Source organism: Nannospalax galili, unplaced genomic scaffold, assembly GCF_000622305.1.
Source record: "Nannospalax galili isolate Female #2095 unplaced genomic scaffold, S.galili_v1.0 scaffold1428, whole genome shotgun sequence".
Taxonomy (NCBI): Eukaryota; Metazoa; Chordata; class Mammalia; order Rodentia; family Spalacidae; genus Nannospalax; species Nannospalax galili.
Window position 1 is genome coordinate 384,147 of NW_008358817.1, and position 17,034 is coordinate 401,180.

The 17,034-nt window shown below is 51.0% G+C and overlaps 1 protein-coding gene across 1 annotated transcript in view; it reads right to left on the bottom strand.

The window, feature by feature from the left end:
* Positions 1–15,742, bottom strand: part of Runx3 (RUNX family transcription factor 3) — a 58,435-nt gene extending 42,693 nt beyond the window's left edge. Inside the window, exons 1-2 of the mRNA XM_008822292.3 lie at positions 15,591–15,742; positions 15,218–15,367 (exon numbers count right to left, since the gene is read on the bottom strand). Of these exons, the coding sequence (XP_008820514.1) occupies positions 15,218–15,275 (58 nt within the window). The 5' untranslated portion in view covers positions 15,276–15,367; positions 15,591–15,742. The remainder of the gene's footprint in view (positions 1–15,217; positions 15,368–15,590) is intronic.
* Between the last annotated feature and the right edge of the window lie 1,292 nt (positions 15,743–17,034).

Here is a 17,034-nt window from a genome sequence, read left to right on the forward strand (position 1 = left end):
CCAAGGGTGAGGAGATGCATTATCCAGTGCTCAATCTATGTCATGTCAAAGACTTATGAATGGCTTCTGAGACACTCAGCCACAAGGACACCTTAGTCTGAGGGTGCTGTGACCTCAGGCTGGTAACACCTCACATTTGTTAATAACCCACTGATCAAGCTGGCCAAGCACCAGATCCTGGTACCCGTGTGCTTGCAGGGGACAGTGGTTGTCTCCTGCCCCACAGATGAGAGGACAGAGGATCTGAGAAACCCAGTGGCTGGGCTTGGGTCACAGTGAACCTACCGAGGCACATACAACTGATTCTCCACCACAGGCCACTGGTGTGAGCTGAGGAATTCAGGCCTTGTGATCCAGGTGGCAGAACTGCTGCCCTACAACACCTGTGGCAAGCTTTCGGCAGCCACAGGCCACCCTCACTGGGAAGCAAGGAGAAGTTTTGGCCTGATAGTGGGGTGGCTAGATCCTTCCTGAGGCGCCCTGCACATGCGCCTTGGGCAGTCTCCTTGGCTCACCTTCTCTACTGCAGCACAGAGTGGGGCTCAGATGCAGGTGACAGGGAGGACTGTCAGTTGTCTACCTCCCCACATGTGGTCTAGCCTGGTCCTCAGGGCTCAGTCCTGCAGTGCAGGGAGGGCCCTGGCATCCCCACCTTAGTGATGGTCAGGTTCTTTTTCTGTCCACTTCACAGGAAGAAGAGGCTAGAAATGAGCTCAGGGGTTAGCCCAGGGTCCTGGGGGACGCTTTCTATTTGCATAGCTTTCCCCATCACCCTGATAGCCCTGTGGACTTCACCATACTCCTAAGAGGCTTCCCAGCTTGGGCACAGGGGATGTCACAGCTGGAAGGTTCCTGGTGGCCCCTTGTCTGAAGGTTGAGGAACCCAAACTCCAGAGAGGTGTTACCAGAACTGGCTTCCTGCAGCCTCTTGTCTTTCATAGTGGGGCCCCACTGTTCATATCAGGGCCTGGACAGGAGCTGGCAGGTAGCCAGGGGCCTGGAGGAGTATGATAGATTTCCTGGCCAGAGAAGCAGGAGACAGTGCTGCCCTCTACAGCTTTCCTGGGACCCCCAGGTAGGGGTCCTATTGGGGTGAACCTGGCCACTGAAGTGCATGTCTGTGTGAGGCTGTATGTGTACATACATACATAATGGGCAGGCCCAAGCCTCAGGGTACAGAACAGGAGGTAGTTATGGGGCTGGACTTAGGTTGCTACTCTGGGATGGCTCGGCTACAGCAAGGCCCCCCGGACAGTTGCTGGGCCCACCAGAAACCCCTCAGCTGCCTCTGGCCTAGCACAAAGGAAAGCACAGGTCCGAGGAAAGGCTCAGGAGGGACAGTCCCATGGAGGGACAGGGTTTATACATGGGGATGCTGGGGAGGGCACTGGGCCCTGTGATGTCAGAGCCTGGGGCAGCTGGAGCTGGGGGATGTTCTTATTTATTGTCTATTTAAACAATGGGGTTAATAAGGAACATTAACTGAGACGCCACCCTATACACTCTGGGACGCAAATCACAAGAACACATTGAGGAACTGGGAAATGAGAGAGAAAAAAAATCAACAACTGAAATCTCATCCCCAGAGTCAGCGTGGGAGTGTCCCAGGGGCTGGGCTGGCCTCAACAGGGACCTGCCGGTCCCCACACTCTGCACCCTTCCCGTGGCTCCTGTGACACTGAGCCTTGTTTGTTGATTCTTACAACCTGGAGGTGGGTGCTCTTCTCCCCCGCTACAGGTATCAAAACAGAGTCAGTTACTGAATATTTTGTCTTTAAATGTTTTGATTTTTTCAGCTTTTTTAATATAAAAATAATAATAATTATTATTATTATTTTGGTTTTTTGAGACAGGGTCTCCCTGTAGCCCCAGCTGGCCTGGAACTTGCTATGTAGACTAGGCTGGCCTTGAACTCACAGAGATCTGCCTGCCTCTGCCTCCCAAGTTCTAGGAGTAAAGGTGCACACCACCATGCCCAGCTACAATTTAATTTTTTTGAGAATTTCATATATGAGTAAAGGTTCACCATGAACAAGGCAGACAAATCCCCAACATGAGCCCCCAAAGGCTACAAACCAAGTCCCAACCACAACCGTGGCTCAGCTCCTTGTCCAGTTGTTTCTGTCCTCAGCCCCAGCTCTGGTCACTGACTGAGCCACAATTCCACTGGATGGGCCTTTCACAATTGGTCATCAGAATTGACTCAGGATAGCTACCAGTGGGCCCTATGTTCCCATGTGGTCTTTACCTGTGTCCCAAGCAGGTGGTCATTGTGGAACTGGGGTTAAGCTGAGGGTCTGCAGGATACTGTAGGCCCCTTTGGGTACCATGCAAGTTCAGCACTAGCCGAGTCCCTTCTCTCTGTGCCTCAGTTTCCACCCCCCTTTGTCCTTGTGAATGAGAGGGCCACCATACCTCCAGTGCTTTCTGAGAGGCCATGACCAGGTTCCACAGCCTCCTCTCAGTCCTCAGACCCACTTCTCAGGTACACAAATGAACCCAGAGGAGGCAGTAACTGACTCAGCAACAAAGTACAGAGCTGGTTCTCAGGCAGGTGACTTAACCTCTCTGGGCCTCAGCTTCTTCATTTATAAAATGGGCTTCATAGAGCATCTGTTTTATGGACTGCATGAGCAAAGACAGGAACTCTTAGTGCCTGAATCACATGACTGTTTAAAAGTCTAGTCATCATCATTTATGTTTTCGGGACAGTCAATCTGTAACTGTCCTAGCAGGATGAAGATATTCTAAGACACGCTGGTGCCGCTTTCTCTGGTACTCAGATTATTGAAACAAGGGTCCCCAGGGAAGGGAACTTTCCACAGGAGCCTCATGCTGGGAGAAGGTAAAGGCTGGAGCTTGCTGCCAGCCAGAAGAACTTGTCCCCTGGAAAGAGGACACAGTTCTGATAATCTGAGCCTCATTACTTGTTCTTCCTCCCAATGTGATCACACCCAAAATACCTCCTTTCTCTGCTTTTCACAATTACTTGTCTTTTAAAAAATATTTTATTATTATGTATATGAGTGTATTGCCTGCATGTGTGTAAGTGCACCATGTGCAGGCAATGCCCAAGGAGGTCAGAAGAGGGCATCAGATCCTCTGGAACTGGAGTTACAGATGGTTGTTAGCCACCTTGTGGATACTGGAACTGACCCCAGGTCCTCTGCAAGAGCAGCCAGTGCTCTTAACCACTGAACCATCTCTCCAGGCCTTACTTGTCTGTTTATTTGGCCTATTGAGGAAGAATGGCTGAGCCTAGCTCGTTAAAGTTGTCAGGGCCCTGGTGCTGATCCAAACAACAAATTAGGAATATCTGGGTTTTCATTTTGTACTTTTCCTCCTAAAATGTTCCTTGTTAAGTCTTACTAACTTCCGTGGTTACTTGAAAAGAATAATTTCTTGTCTCCCCCCACATCCAGTGTCTATAGCAGGTGGTAGATTCGACAGCTTTCCCCGGAAGAGTTTTTTCCAAAGTCATCTGGTCTGAGAACTTTCTAAATGCCTGATTCACTAGCACATCAAAGGCCCTGAAAAGTCCTGCAGCAGAATCCTGAGGAATGCTCTGTGAAGAGTCCTCCCCTCTCACAGACACATCTCCAGAAACACACGTCCTCCCCGAAGTCCTCCCATCCCTCCTCCACCGTCTGGCTCAGCTCCACAGTGGCTGGGGAGGTCAGGCACATCAATATCCCCATCTTACAGAGGAGGAGTTGAGGTTGGGGGCCACACACTCAGTTAAGTGGCAGATCCGGTAGATAAGCCCGCAGCGTCTGGTGCTAAACCCCACATTCTTGCTCCTCTACATTGATAGAGAAAATAGAAATAGATCTCGCTTTTCTGGCATCAATCTCCCACACAAGGTGCTTTGAAGCACCTCAGGTGTTTTCTTTTCCTGTCACGGCCTATGTGGCAGCTGTCCTCCAACTGTAAGAACATTGCATATGAAACTTCCCAGATGTTCTGAGTTGGAAAAGGAAACAATGTCCCCTAGAGAGATGATGCAGAGAACAGCTGGGCACACTTTTAGATCCCTGTACCTACAAGGCAGCCACTGACTGCATGCAGTTGTTTAATCAGAATAACTGAAATGAAGTTAACGGGCTAGCCTGGTGGCACAGGTCTGTCATTCCAGGGACTCCAGAGGCTGAGGCAGAAGGGTCACAAATTCAAGGCCAGTCTGGGCTATATAGAGTGAGTTCAAAGCCAGCCTGGGCAGCTTAATTAAAACCTGTCTTAAAATAAAAAGTCAGTCAGGCGTGGTAGACCACGCCTTTGATGCTAACATTTGGGAGGCTGGCAGATCTCTGTGAGTTCCAGGCCAGCCTAGTCTACATAGCAAGTTCCAGTTCAGCCAGGGCTACCTTGCAAGACACTCTCTACCAAACAAACAATAACAAATAATAAAAAATTAAAAGTCAAAAGCAGACTGGGGCTATAGCTTAGTTGTACATACCTAGCATGTGTGAGGTACTAGGTTCGAGCCTTAGCACTGCAACAACAGATGAGTGAATTAATAAATAAATTTAAAATTAAATGGCCGGGTGTGGTGGCACATGTCTTTAATCCCAGCACTTGGGAGGCAGAGGCAGGCAGAGCTCTGCGGGTTCAAGGCCAGCCTGGTCTACATAGTTCCAGGTCAGCTGGGGCTACAGGGAGACCTTGTCTCAAAAAGACCAAAAACAAAACAACAAAACAGAACAGAACAAAACAAAACAGACTAAACAATGTCTTCATAGATCTGAGCCATAGATCAAATGTTTCTAACATTCATATGCAACAGCGGTTGCTGCATGGGCAACAGATACAGAACGTTTCCGCTGTCATGGACCATCCCTTAGGCTGGATTCTTCCTAAGAAGAATATTCTTCCTAAGAATCTGGGATTCACACTTGGAGGGAAGTCACCCGATAGAGAGGGAATAAAAGACACTGGGAAATATTCTGGAAGAAAATGCACTGAATGGTGGGGCTCTTATCTAGGAGTGGGGACCCCAGTTTCTTTTTAAAGTCCCAGGATCCTGCAGGTGTTTTTTATGATTTAAAAGTGTCAACTGGACAGTGTCAAGCTCCACCTTATTTTTTGAGATAGGATCTCTCACTGACCTTGGAGTTTGCCAACTGGGCTAAACCAGCTAGTGTGCCCCAGGAATTCTTCTGTCTCTACCTCCCAGGTGCTAGGATTAAAGGTGTGCACCAACCTACCCAGCTTTTATGTGGGTGCTGGGGATCCAAACTCAAGATCTCGTGCTTGCATAGCAGGCACTTTGCAAACCTCTCTAGCCTCTTTATTCATTATTCTTTTTCAGCTGTGGGTGGTGAGGGTGGAGAACAGGGAAGTGACGGCAGCTAGGTTTATTTTCGGGGTCACAACCCCTAAGTGGTCCCCCCATGGTCCCTTGCAAAGAAGGGCCAGGCTTGGCTTCATGCTCTGCCATGGATGTCTGGAAATTTATTGTTGCTGTTTGGTTTTTGTTGTTTGTTTAAGATTCATTTTATTATTATTGTTATTGTTATTTTATGTGTATGAGTGTATTGCCCGCATGTAGGAAAATGCCCCTGTGTTGTGCAATGTCGGCAGAGAACAGAAGAGGCTGTCAGGTCCCCTTGAACTGGAGTTAGGGACAGTTGTTAGCTGCCATGTGGGTGCTGGGATTCGAACCCAGGTCTTCTGAAAGAACAGTGTTCTTAACTGCTGAGCCATCTCTCCAACCCCTAGTTTTATTTTTTAATTATATGTATGTGTACATGTGTGTGTGTGTGCACACGCGATATGTTTGTATGTGTGTGTGGGGGTGTTCATGTGAATGTCAAGGTACATGTATGGAAGTCAGGGAACATGCTTGGATCTCAGTCACTGACCACTTTGAGACAGAGTCTCATGTTCACTACAGAGTCTGCCAGGCTAGCTGGTCCACGAACTCCCAAGGGTGCTCTATCTCATTATAGAGGTCACAGATGCGCACTACTGTGTCTGGATTTTCCTGGGTTCTGGGGATCTGAACTCAGGTTCTCACATTTGTACAAGTGCATGCATACTGAACCATCTCCTCAGCCCTATCTTGAAGTTCTTAATGAATTTTGGACATGGGTCTCACGTTTTCATTTTGGAATGTGTCCTGAAAATGTCACCACCCGCTGGCGTTCCCTGGGGTACCCCGGGATAGGTCTCATTTCAGTTGCGCTGAAGCTTTTCCATCTTCCTGAATAGACCACAGATATGGTGGTCCATGGCACAGTCTACGTGTCTCAGAACTGGTGTGCTTTGGCTACACAGCTGTGTGTCTAGAGAGGAATAAAAATAGGGCTTTGAGCTGGTGGGAAGGCCCTGTGGTCTCGCCACACACAGGTACACGCACGCACAGGGACGTGTGCTCACTGTGTGTGTCTGTAGTGGCCTATTTCAGAGAGCTTCCTGTGTGTTACAGGATGGGGACCCTCATCACCGTCGTGCCTGGACCCCATCTACCTTGAGGACATGAGCAACTTCCCGTGCATGACTGGCTTCTTCCCTGAGCCTCTCTTGTGTCCCCTCCACAAGATGTACAAGCCCTCCATCTCCAGGGACCCTCTGCACAATCCTTTTCATGCTATTTACTCTATGTGCACCACCAGGATGCTCAACCCCCCCCCACTTCCACCCTCTGACCCCAGATCTGCCTATCGTGGACTCAGTTTAGACTCCACCTCCTTTGAGAAGTTTCTGGAAGCCTTTGAATAAGGCTGGGAGCAATTAGGAGGGCTCTGTGGTGGTTGTGTGCCTGGGCCTTAAGGAAAAGAAGACATCCTTCAGGTAAATGGCGGCTTTGATGTCATACAAACCCTGACATACATCAGGGCCTTGCCAGTTATCAGGTGTAGGACCTTTTGCTGAGCCTCAGTTTTGCCATCTACAAAATGGGTCGATAACAACAGTGGTACCTACTGCATTCATTATCGTGGAGACAGAGAAATCAGACCTATCCCAGGGGCACCCCAGGGAACTGTCATAGTGCCTGCCACACAGGAAGTCACTGACAGATCTGATTCCTGTATCCCTTCCTCATTTCCTTTCTCAAGTCTTGGTTGCAGGAGCCTCCACCAGCTCCCAGAATCTGGTGTGCTTTCACATGTGCAGTGGAACCCACACGCTCATTCTGCTGTGATGAGTATTCAGTGTGTTCATGAGCATCAGTAGAGGCCCAGGAGGCTGATTCAGGGCTGTCAGTAGCCTTCATGGAGCTTTGGCCAGCCGGATCTCAGAGGCCTGGAACTCCTTGACTTTGGGACTTGGGCAAGGACTGCCTCAACTATGGGGCCTCATTTCCTCCATTTGTAAACTGGGGGAGGGGTAGCATCAGCTCCAGGAGGACAGGCACAGTCATCTGTGGTGTTCATTCCTGCATGCAGTAGGTACTTAATGAACGTCCACGAAGGGGTCAGCAGCAGCCATGTATACATGTACCCACACCACCCTGCACAGAATCAAGGAGAGGGAAACCAGGAAGCTTCAGGGCCCGTGTTTCAGGTACAAGCCTGGCCTGATTACCTGCAGTATGCAAGGCTCCGCCACGCCCAGGGTAGATCCTGGTTCCAGCGCCCAAGGAGGTAAAGGCAAGGAGGTAAGGACAGACACAGAGATGCAAGGGAGAAGCACAGATGGTGGGCACCCCCAGCACCTGCTCCCGAGAGGGCAAGGCTCCTCTTCCTCTTTGAAAAGACAAAACGGTTTTCCTCCTACATCTATAAGTAACACAGGCTCTGAGTGGAAAGGTCTGGAAAACGCAGCCACAGAAAGAATTTTCAATAAAGGCTCCTGGCTCCTCTGGCCCCACTGGCTCCCAGCGGGTGGAGCTGTGGCTGGCCTTGTTTCCTTCAGTCTCTTCCTGAAGGTGGCCTTACACTCAGGGGTGGTTTCCTTTCTTCAGAGGAAGGGACTTGGCCACTCTGTAGGCAATGGGGGAGGGGTCAGAGTTTCCCCACACTTGGAGCTCCATCCCCTATCTGCCCAGGACCTGTGCCTCTTACTAATATACCAAGGAATCTGGGCAACAGAGGCACCCCAGCACGTCCCCTGTGGTCTCTAAGGGTGGGTAGGCAGAGCCAAGCACCTGAGGGAGACCTGGATGAGGACCTAAAGAGTAATTCTTGGGGTTTCAGCTATTGCCCCTCCCTCAGGTGAGGTGAGTTTGGGGTAGAAGTGTGACCCACAGGAAGCTCTCTTGTCCCCACCCCTTCCTTTCATCTCCGTCCCCTTCAAAGTCTCTAAGTGCCCCCAACACCTACTGCCACTGTCACTGGTCATTCCCCACCTCTCAGCAGAGGTGAAGGGGCCAGATGACCCACAGACGTGTAGGTGCGAGACAAGAAGGAACCAGCACCCTCAACTGCCCCATGGCAGCACAGCCCAGGCAGGGGTCAAGGCTCCCATAAACTCTCCAGACTCTGTTGAAGGGCATTTGAGGGGGGCTGACCGTGGCCACCTTGAGAATTGTAAGTTATGCATGTCTACCCTCTCTGCCCACACGTAAGTCTGAGCCTGGTGCCAAAAACGCCTTTCCCAGACTTGAAAAAAAACCCCAAAGAGGAACCTCAACCTCCCCGCCGCCAGCGCCCATGGCTGGGAGAGCTCTGGCCAGGCGTTCAGAGAAAAACCAGCCAGCCAAGGGGAAGTGAGGGGGCATGGAAACCTGTGCAGAGCAGCTGTGGCCCATTCATCCCTCCCTCAGTCACCGTCTCCTCGCTCTTCCTCCCCTCTGTCCTTGTAGTAAAGGGTTCTGAATGTCCCTTGCGAGCCCTCACCCACTCCCAGGAGCTTTCTTTAGACACTTGTTGAGAGTGAGGACAAGGCCTGGGAAAGAGGCCAGAGCCAGGCAAGGCTCCGCAGAGTTTGGAAGCTGGTCCTGGAGGAGAGAGGCAGGATTCCTACCTTCCATCAGCTCAGAGTCACACAAATCTCTTTCTTTTTCATTTCATGAGATCCATTAGTTAATTGTTGGCCTTATTTCCCAAACAATTAGAGTCCTATTCAGAAAGCCCTCACCTATACCCATATCTAGAAATGCTTTCTGCACTTTTTCCTCTAGCAGTTTCAGAGTCTCAGGTCTTACACTAAGATCTTTGACCCATGTGGAGTTATTTTCATGCAGGATGAGGGGTAGGGATCTAGTTCATTCTTCTTGTGGAGATCCAGTTTGCCCAGCACCACTTGTTTGTCTCCACCCAGACCTGGTGACATATGCCTTTAATCTCAGCACTTGAGGCAGAGGCAGGCAGAGCTCTGAAATTGAGGCCAGCCTGGTCTACATAGCAAGTTCCAGGCCTACTGGGACTACAGGGAGACCTATCAAACCCAGGGCTTCTGTACAGCAAAGGAAGCAGCTAAAGAGACAGAATGGTAGAGATTCTTTGTTTCCTATGCATCTCATGGAGGATAAATATCTAGAATATACAAAGAACTAAAAAAACCCAAACAACAAGGAATCAAATAGCCTCATCGAGAATCAGGCTAACAAACAAACAGCTTTCAAAAGATGACATACAAATTGCCAATAAACATACAAAAATTGTTTAACTTCACTAGTCATCAGAGACATTTTAATCAAAACCACATTGAGACTCCATCTCACTCCAGTCAGAGTGGCAGTCATTAAGAAAACAAGTAACAACAAATGCTGGTGAAGATGCCGACAAAAGGGAATCCTTATATCCTGCTGGTGGAAACGTAAAGCTGATCCAGCCACTATTGAAGTAGGGATGGAGGTTTCTGAAAAAACTAAAAGTAGATCTTCCATATGACCTAGCCATACCACTCCTTAAGTATTTACCTCAGACTCCAAGTCAACACATCACAGAGATGTTTGCACATCCATGTTTATTGCAGTACTGTTCACAGTAGCTAAGTTATGAAGCCAACATAGGTGTCCAACAAGGTACAAAAGGAATATACACATATTGGGATTTTTTTTCAGCCATAAAAAAGAACAAAGTCAGGGCTGGAGAGATGGCTCAGTGGTCAAGAGCACTGACTAGTCTTGCAGAGAACCGGGGTTCCATTCCCAGCACCCACATGGTGGCTACAAACTGTCCTTAACTCCAGTTCCAGGGGAATCCGAAGCCCTCTTCTGACCTCCAAGGCATTGCATGACACGGGTGCACTCACATACATGCAGGCAGTACACTCATACACATAAAATAAAAATGATAAATAAAATATTAAAATAAGAAGTTATATCACTTGCAGGGAAATGGATGAGCTGGAGCTAATCATAATAAGCAAATTAAGTAAGCCTCAGAAAGACAAATTTTCTCTCATTTGTGGTCTCTAGATTTTTGTACACACCTAAGATCATGAGTGACTATATGACATGGAAGTGACACTGCCTCAGGGTAAAAGGGACTACCTGGCGGGGAGGGCCATACAAAGCGAGGGTAGGGGGCTCTGAGGGGGAGATGCTCCACATACAAAGAAGAGGGGCCTGTAGACGAGGCAACCCCAGGAGATGGGATTAAGAGCTGGTTCTCTGGCTGCCCTGAGGAACCCCAAGTCCAGGGCTGTCCCCCAACCTCTCAGGATCTGGGGTCGGCTCAAAGGCTGGACTCCCCTTCCTGGCACTAGTTTCTTTTTGCCTCACAGAGTCTTCTGGAAGGTCATGTTTTCAGGGCCCTGCTGCTCAGGGGCGTCATCTCCCCCAGCCCTCTCCCCCTCAGGTACCTCAGCAAGCCTCAGCTTTGATGTGGCTACCTCAAGGCCCAGGCGTCAATGGGTCCACTATCTGACCAGTGGGGCCGCCAGGGGCCACTGGTTGACCATAGTGGGCGCGGGCGAGGCCTGGACACACAGCCCCACTGTGTGGGACTAGCACACACCCACTCAGACGCTGTGGGTAGTGAGGGGCTCCTAGGAACGCCCTTCCAGCCTGGGGGGGGCACTTTAGACAGGCAAGGTGGTCTGAAGAGATGGGTGTTTGCAGGGTGGCCTCAGGAGGCGCCATCAAAGAGGCCTGGTAGACGCAGCACCAGGCCAGCGCCATGGTGGGTGTGAAAAGACTAGTGGTCAGTTGTCACCTTCCAGAGTCAGTGGGGGAGGAAGCCATGTGGGCACATGCTTGGGGTGTCTGGGATTGAGGGGTTTCCTGAGCTTTGAGACTTTGGGTGTTAAGCCACAGTGAGTCTCCTGTTGATGGCCAGAGCCTAGAGCTTAGGAAAGAAGTAGGCCTTGTCTCCTGCTTCCTCCCTGTCCAGCGATGTCCCAGTCAGGCTATCCAAGCTAGACATGCCCAGGGCCATGTTGTCTGCCTCTACATAGGCATGGCCCATGCCTGAGAGTCCAGCGTCCATTTTTCCCAGGTGTCTAAGGGTAGGACTGAGCTGCCCACCAACCCCAGCTTCTGCTAAGGGAAGGGCCAGGCAGTTGAGGGCCTGTCCTGTGCAGGGGGTCTGGTGTGTACGTCCTTCATCCATTCCCCATGACCACCCATCTTCCTGCATTGGGACCTCGCTTTGTTACCGTTCCCTTTCTTTGTTATCTCCTTACCCTTTAGCCTGTTGCTCCTTGAAGGAAATGGTGTCTCCCTACTCCCCACATCCCTCACATTAGCCGCCCATCACAGCCCAGCTCTTGCCCCACCAGGGTATATTCCCAGGCTGGAGACCCTCATTCTGCCCCCCTTGAACTAGTTCCTGACACAGGCTAGGTCACAACATGGATGAAGCAGCTGCTCTGAGCTGGACCCACTGTTCACTTGGTCCTTTCCATAGCCCTAGGAGATTGGTGCAGCCATCACCTCTTGAAGAAGGGGAAAACGAGGCACAGGATAATGAAGTGACCTCCTTGGGTTAGGTAGGAACAGTCAGGGTCTGATCTTGAACCAGATAGTTCACCTCCAGGGCCCAAGCTGGGCAGGCTTTTGTGGAGTGATTGAATTAGCAAAGCAGAGCATTGCCTATCCAGAGCTCCCCTACATCTGCATGTAGTCGTGCAACCCACTTCCTGGGCTCTTCCATGAAGGCCACCCATGCCCCTTCTCCATCATGTCTTTGGGAGCAATGTTGGGTGCTGTAGAGGGGACCCACAGTGAGGGTGCAGAGAAAGGCCTCAGGTCGATTCAAGACGACAGTACCCAGTCACCAATGGAGCCTAAGATGCCCTCGTGGTCCTTAAGGCCACTACGGAAGGAGTAAATACCCCTTTCCCAGCCTGGGAGGCCCCATGCTTGCCCGTGCTTTCTAACACCTTGCAAGCACTTTCCATGGCACCCTCTGAGTGTTATCTGATCAAGCATCACCTCCTCCATCTCCTTCTTCGCCTCTGCTACAGGATGGGGTCCACACCTCAGTCCCTTTCCCCAACCCACTTCCTCTAAGAAGCCAGAGGAATACTGGGCTCTGGGAACGATCTGGTTGGGGGGCGAGAGTGGAGGGAGGAGAGAAACTGTAAGGGGTGGGCTGGGCAGCTGGAAGATTCCACCTAAGTCCTGACTATCAGGAAACTCAGGCTATCCTCTGCTGTTTCCAGAGGCCCTGGATGTCAGCTGAGCACTGGTGCCTGAGAGGTGGGGCATGGATGCCTGCCTTTGCTGGTTAAAAACAAACTTGAAACCATTTTCTTCCATCTGTGGCCCTCTGCCCACACTGCCTGAGTCTGTCTGGGTGAATTTTCAAAACTATGTTAATTCAGACTCAAAAGAACATGCTCTGATTCCTCAGTCTGAGGTGGGAATGGGGAACCCAGCATTTTCAAGCTCTCTAGGGGTGGGGTCGAGGGCCTGCTGGCTCCTCACATCTTGCTGAGGGAGTTGAGGAGGTTGGCATTTGGAGGAGACAGGACAGAAGAAGAGGAAGCTGTGGAAGAGCGAAGGAGGAGTCCTTTCCCTTCTGTGAAAACCCCACAGGCAACAGATCCCCAGGAGCCGGAGTGTGAGAACCCAGTGGTGCTGGGGTTCTTGATCTGCACAGAATTCACAAACCCGGTTGGAAATAATGACGTTTTCCCTTTTATCAGCAACCTCGAATTGAAATTTAGCATCTTTTTCCACCATTATGGTGTCACCAATGGAAACTACAGATAGTTTTCAGTCTCAGGAGGGTTGTGACAGAGGACCCCATAATATCTATGGTTAGCACTCACTGCCCCTGAGTTACACTGGTTTCTGGATTCACCAGGAGGGCCACAGTCATGCAGTAGTTCCTAAAGAGGCCCAAAATCACTATCTACAAGTTGGCTTTTTTTGTTTGGAAACTGTTTTCGTAGCTTTGGTGTCCTCTAAAATCCTTTCGATTTTATTTTATGCATTTTAAAATGTGATTTGAGAAGGAGCCACAGGTTTCCTCAGATTCCAGACTCCAAAGGGGTTAAGGACCCTGTGTGGGTAGCAGAGCTGGTCTTACAAGGGGACTCAGAGACTGGAGCTCTGGAGGGACAGGACTGGGGAGCTAACTCAGAACGGGCAGGTTGGAAGGAGAGAGAGGAACTCAGGGCTTCTTCTTGGAATCTCCAGGATGCCCAGCGACTCCAGCCTCTGCAGTACCTTCCACCCTGCTGACCAAAGGACCAGCCACTTTGTCCAGTGCCCTCCGCCCTCCTTGGGGGCATATATTAAACCAGAGCTTCCCATGTCCCCTTTGTCTGCCCTCCTGCCTCCAGCTGCTGCCTCCAGGGCTCTGCATTAGAGGTCCACACCATGAGACCAGGCTCCAGTCCTGCCTTTCAAGGTTCCTTTGTTTTAAACCCAACTTCATCTTTCTCAGGGAGGAAGAAACACAGATTACAAAGACCCAGAAAATGTTTTTTATAAACTCTTATTTTCTTGCCACATAACTGCCTTTAATTAGCTCTGAAGACTACAAAGGGCACACCGTATAAATACAGCCACTGGAGGGGACAAGACCTGGGGTCACTTATCACTATCCACAGCCAGGTTTGGAGGGAGTGCCTCTTCTCCCCTGGTTCAGTCCCCGCCAAAGCATATAGCCTGCCTTGGCCTCCCCAGGTCACCAGGAAAGAGGTATGCCTTATTCCTGGACAAGTTTTTGTCAAACCTGTATACACAGACCTAACTGTGCCCCAGACCCTCCAGAACACAAGCACTGACTGTGATCATGACTAGGGATGGCGGAGGCAGACAGACCTCTGTGTTTCATCTGGCCATCTGGATTCAGAAAAGGCCATGTCTCCCAACTCTAGAGTTCTAGAAAATTCTGCCCCCCCAGTTCTGTAGAGAAGTTGGCCCCTTGAACAACCCAGAGCTAATACCCCCAAGCACAGCCTGCACAAGCAGGACCCCTCAGCTGGAGAGGACTCTTGGGAGTAGAGAGATTAAGTAACCCGTTTCAGGTCACTCGTAAGGCAGACAGTCATGGGCCCAAAGCTCATGGATTTGAGACTCTTGATTCCAAGTGCCACAGCCCTATCTGGGTTCCTGTAGGGGAGGGGAGGAAGGTGGCAAGGCTGTGTGAGGTCAGAGTACCTCGGCCATGAAGGCCAAACAGTCTGGGCAGGTCTCCCTGGGGTTCAGCCTAAATCAGAGGCTCCGGTAGGACACCCCTACTCCCTCCCATCCTTGCTGAGGGGTATACCCCAGAACTCTGGGCCATACATAGAGGCAAAATCTACCCCCAAACACTTTCTTCTCTCTGCATCCAAGTCCACAAACCTTCCAGGGACAGGGTACCCCGTGGGGACTCAGCTTTGGGGAAGCGCCAGTGCTGAGCAGATTCTCACAGAAGCCTGTGGCTCCCTTCTTCTCCCTCTGTCCCCACTATCCCTGTAAGAACAGGGACTGGTCCTCCCTGAGCTCTGTGGGTCCAGGCACAGCTCAAGCCCTGCTTGCCTCCCACGGCCGGGTCAGACTCTTGGACCCCAGTACACCTGGGCCCCCAGGTGATAGATCTGAGCTACCACAGGCCCCAGTGCCCTTCCTTCCCGAGAGGCAGGAAGCCGAGCATCATGGGTACTCTCCTCTTGCTCTTTCTATCCTTGGACCCTCTGTTGTCTGGCCTTTGAGGTCTTGAGGTAGCCATCATCCCTGCTGTATAATGTCCTCACCAGCCGAGGATTAAAGTCCCCTAGAGATGCTCAAGCCAGGAGACCACAGAGGCCACCAACCCCTCTTCCCCCACAGGGTCTCGGAAGCCAGCGACTGAGGTGGCAAGAGTGGTGGGTTGGAGGATCGTGGTCTAAGGTCCTGGCCACAGCTCCCCACCCGCGAGGCCAAGCAGAGCCAGACTATGGTACTCACCACGTATGAAGGTCGGTGCGTAGGTGGGGAAGGAATCGAAGATGCTGTTGGAAGCCATGCCCTGCGCTGGCGGAGGCGAGGACCCGGCCTTCAGGGATTGCCTTCAGACCCACTTGGTTGGCTGCTGTTATATATATTTTTTTCTAGCTGCTTTTGAAAATAAAAGAGGGGAGGTGTTGCTTTTTCTTTTGGGCTTTTTTTTTTTTAGTTTTTTTTTTTTTTCCCCTTGTTTGTTTGGTCTCTTTTTTCTTCCCCTGCTGCTACGAAAAAGAAAAAAAAGAAAAAAAAAAGGAAAAGAAAAAAAGGAAAGAACGCGAGAGTATCTGTGAGCGAGAGAAGAAAATCCCCAAGGAAAGAAAGTTTCTGTTTGTACCCAAGAATTTGGCTTCCTGGTCCCACAGGAATGTCTAGCCACAAATTTTCAACAGCAGATTATCATTAGATGGTGAGAAGGGGGCTCTGGGCGGCCAGGGCGGAGGAGCCCACGGCTGCAGCAGAAAGGCCAGACGCAGCAGTGCGAATGAATGAATGAATGAACGAGGCTCACCCTCCACGGAGCCCAGGCTGTGGCTGGGGCCAGGGCGGCCAGGGGGTGGGGACGCCAGGAGCCAACCAGCTCCTCACAGGGCTCTGGAGGCGGTGAGGGCCTGGCCTTGTGGTTCTGTGGTTGAGGGACCAGGCCTTCCCAGTGTCAACCCAACCTCACATCACAGGATGCAAGAAGCCAGCTCGCGGCCTTGGCCCATTGGCTGGGCCACTGTCACCTGGGCTGTGATGTCACAGCCTCTTAGAAGATCTTGTGGCTGTCTCTCTCTCTCTCTCTCTCTCTCTCTCTCTCTCTCTCTCTCTCTCTCTCTCTCTCTCTGGAGGGGGAGGAGAAGAATAAAAAATAGAGAGGAGAGAGAGAGAAAGAGAGGTTTCTATTTGTGAGGCCAGCCTCAGCACGCTGCCCAGGAGCACAGAGCTAGGAACCATTGAGCAGGAATAGGGTGGTGGTGTGCAGTGGGGCCTGGAGACCCTTTTCTTATGAAGGGCTGTGTTGGCCTAGCTAGCCCTTTCCCAGGAGCCAGAGCTTGGCTCCCAAGAGAGCAGAGGGCCCCCTCACCATGGCCATCATGGCCCTGGGCTGTGGCTAACACCCTGCCATGTCCGTCACCACACTGCCAGGCAGAGGCGTTCACATGTGTGTCTGGGTGGCACTTCAGGGGGTTTTATGGGAGTTGGGATTATGTACAAATGGGAAACATATGAGGCGGCTGCCATGGTCTGCCCACCAAGAAAGACCTTCCTTGGGAAAGCTGTGGTGTGGACATACTGGGAAGCCCCCTGCAGAGCCTGGGGCCTGAGGCCAAACTAACCTTTCCAGGCCCCTTGTGCAGGTTGCCCACCTGCACATGCCCTTGGAGTTCTCTGTTGCAGCCAGAGAGTCTGAACTTCCCTTCTCAGGGCCTTTGCTTGTCTGTTCCCCCTCTGTCAGGCCCCTTTTACCTGTTCATGCACCAAGGCTCAAAGGGACTCGAAGGACTTGGAAGACAACCCAACCTATACTTCTGTCTTCCTAGAAGTATGTCAGCTTTGGGGCAGTGGAAGGTGGCTTTTCCTATTTGCCTGGAGAGCTCTCTCCCATTTCACAGGCCTTATCACTGATGCCCAGGGCCATGTGTAGGATCTTACAGCCTTCCAGAAAGGGAATCTCCCCCTTCAAGTCTCCTACCTAGGCCTCCACCATGACACCATAGCACCCTTCACTATCTTTTAAGCTGAGCCTCCAGATTTCAGAAAGACCTTCTGCAACCCGGATAGCACACCCACCCTCA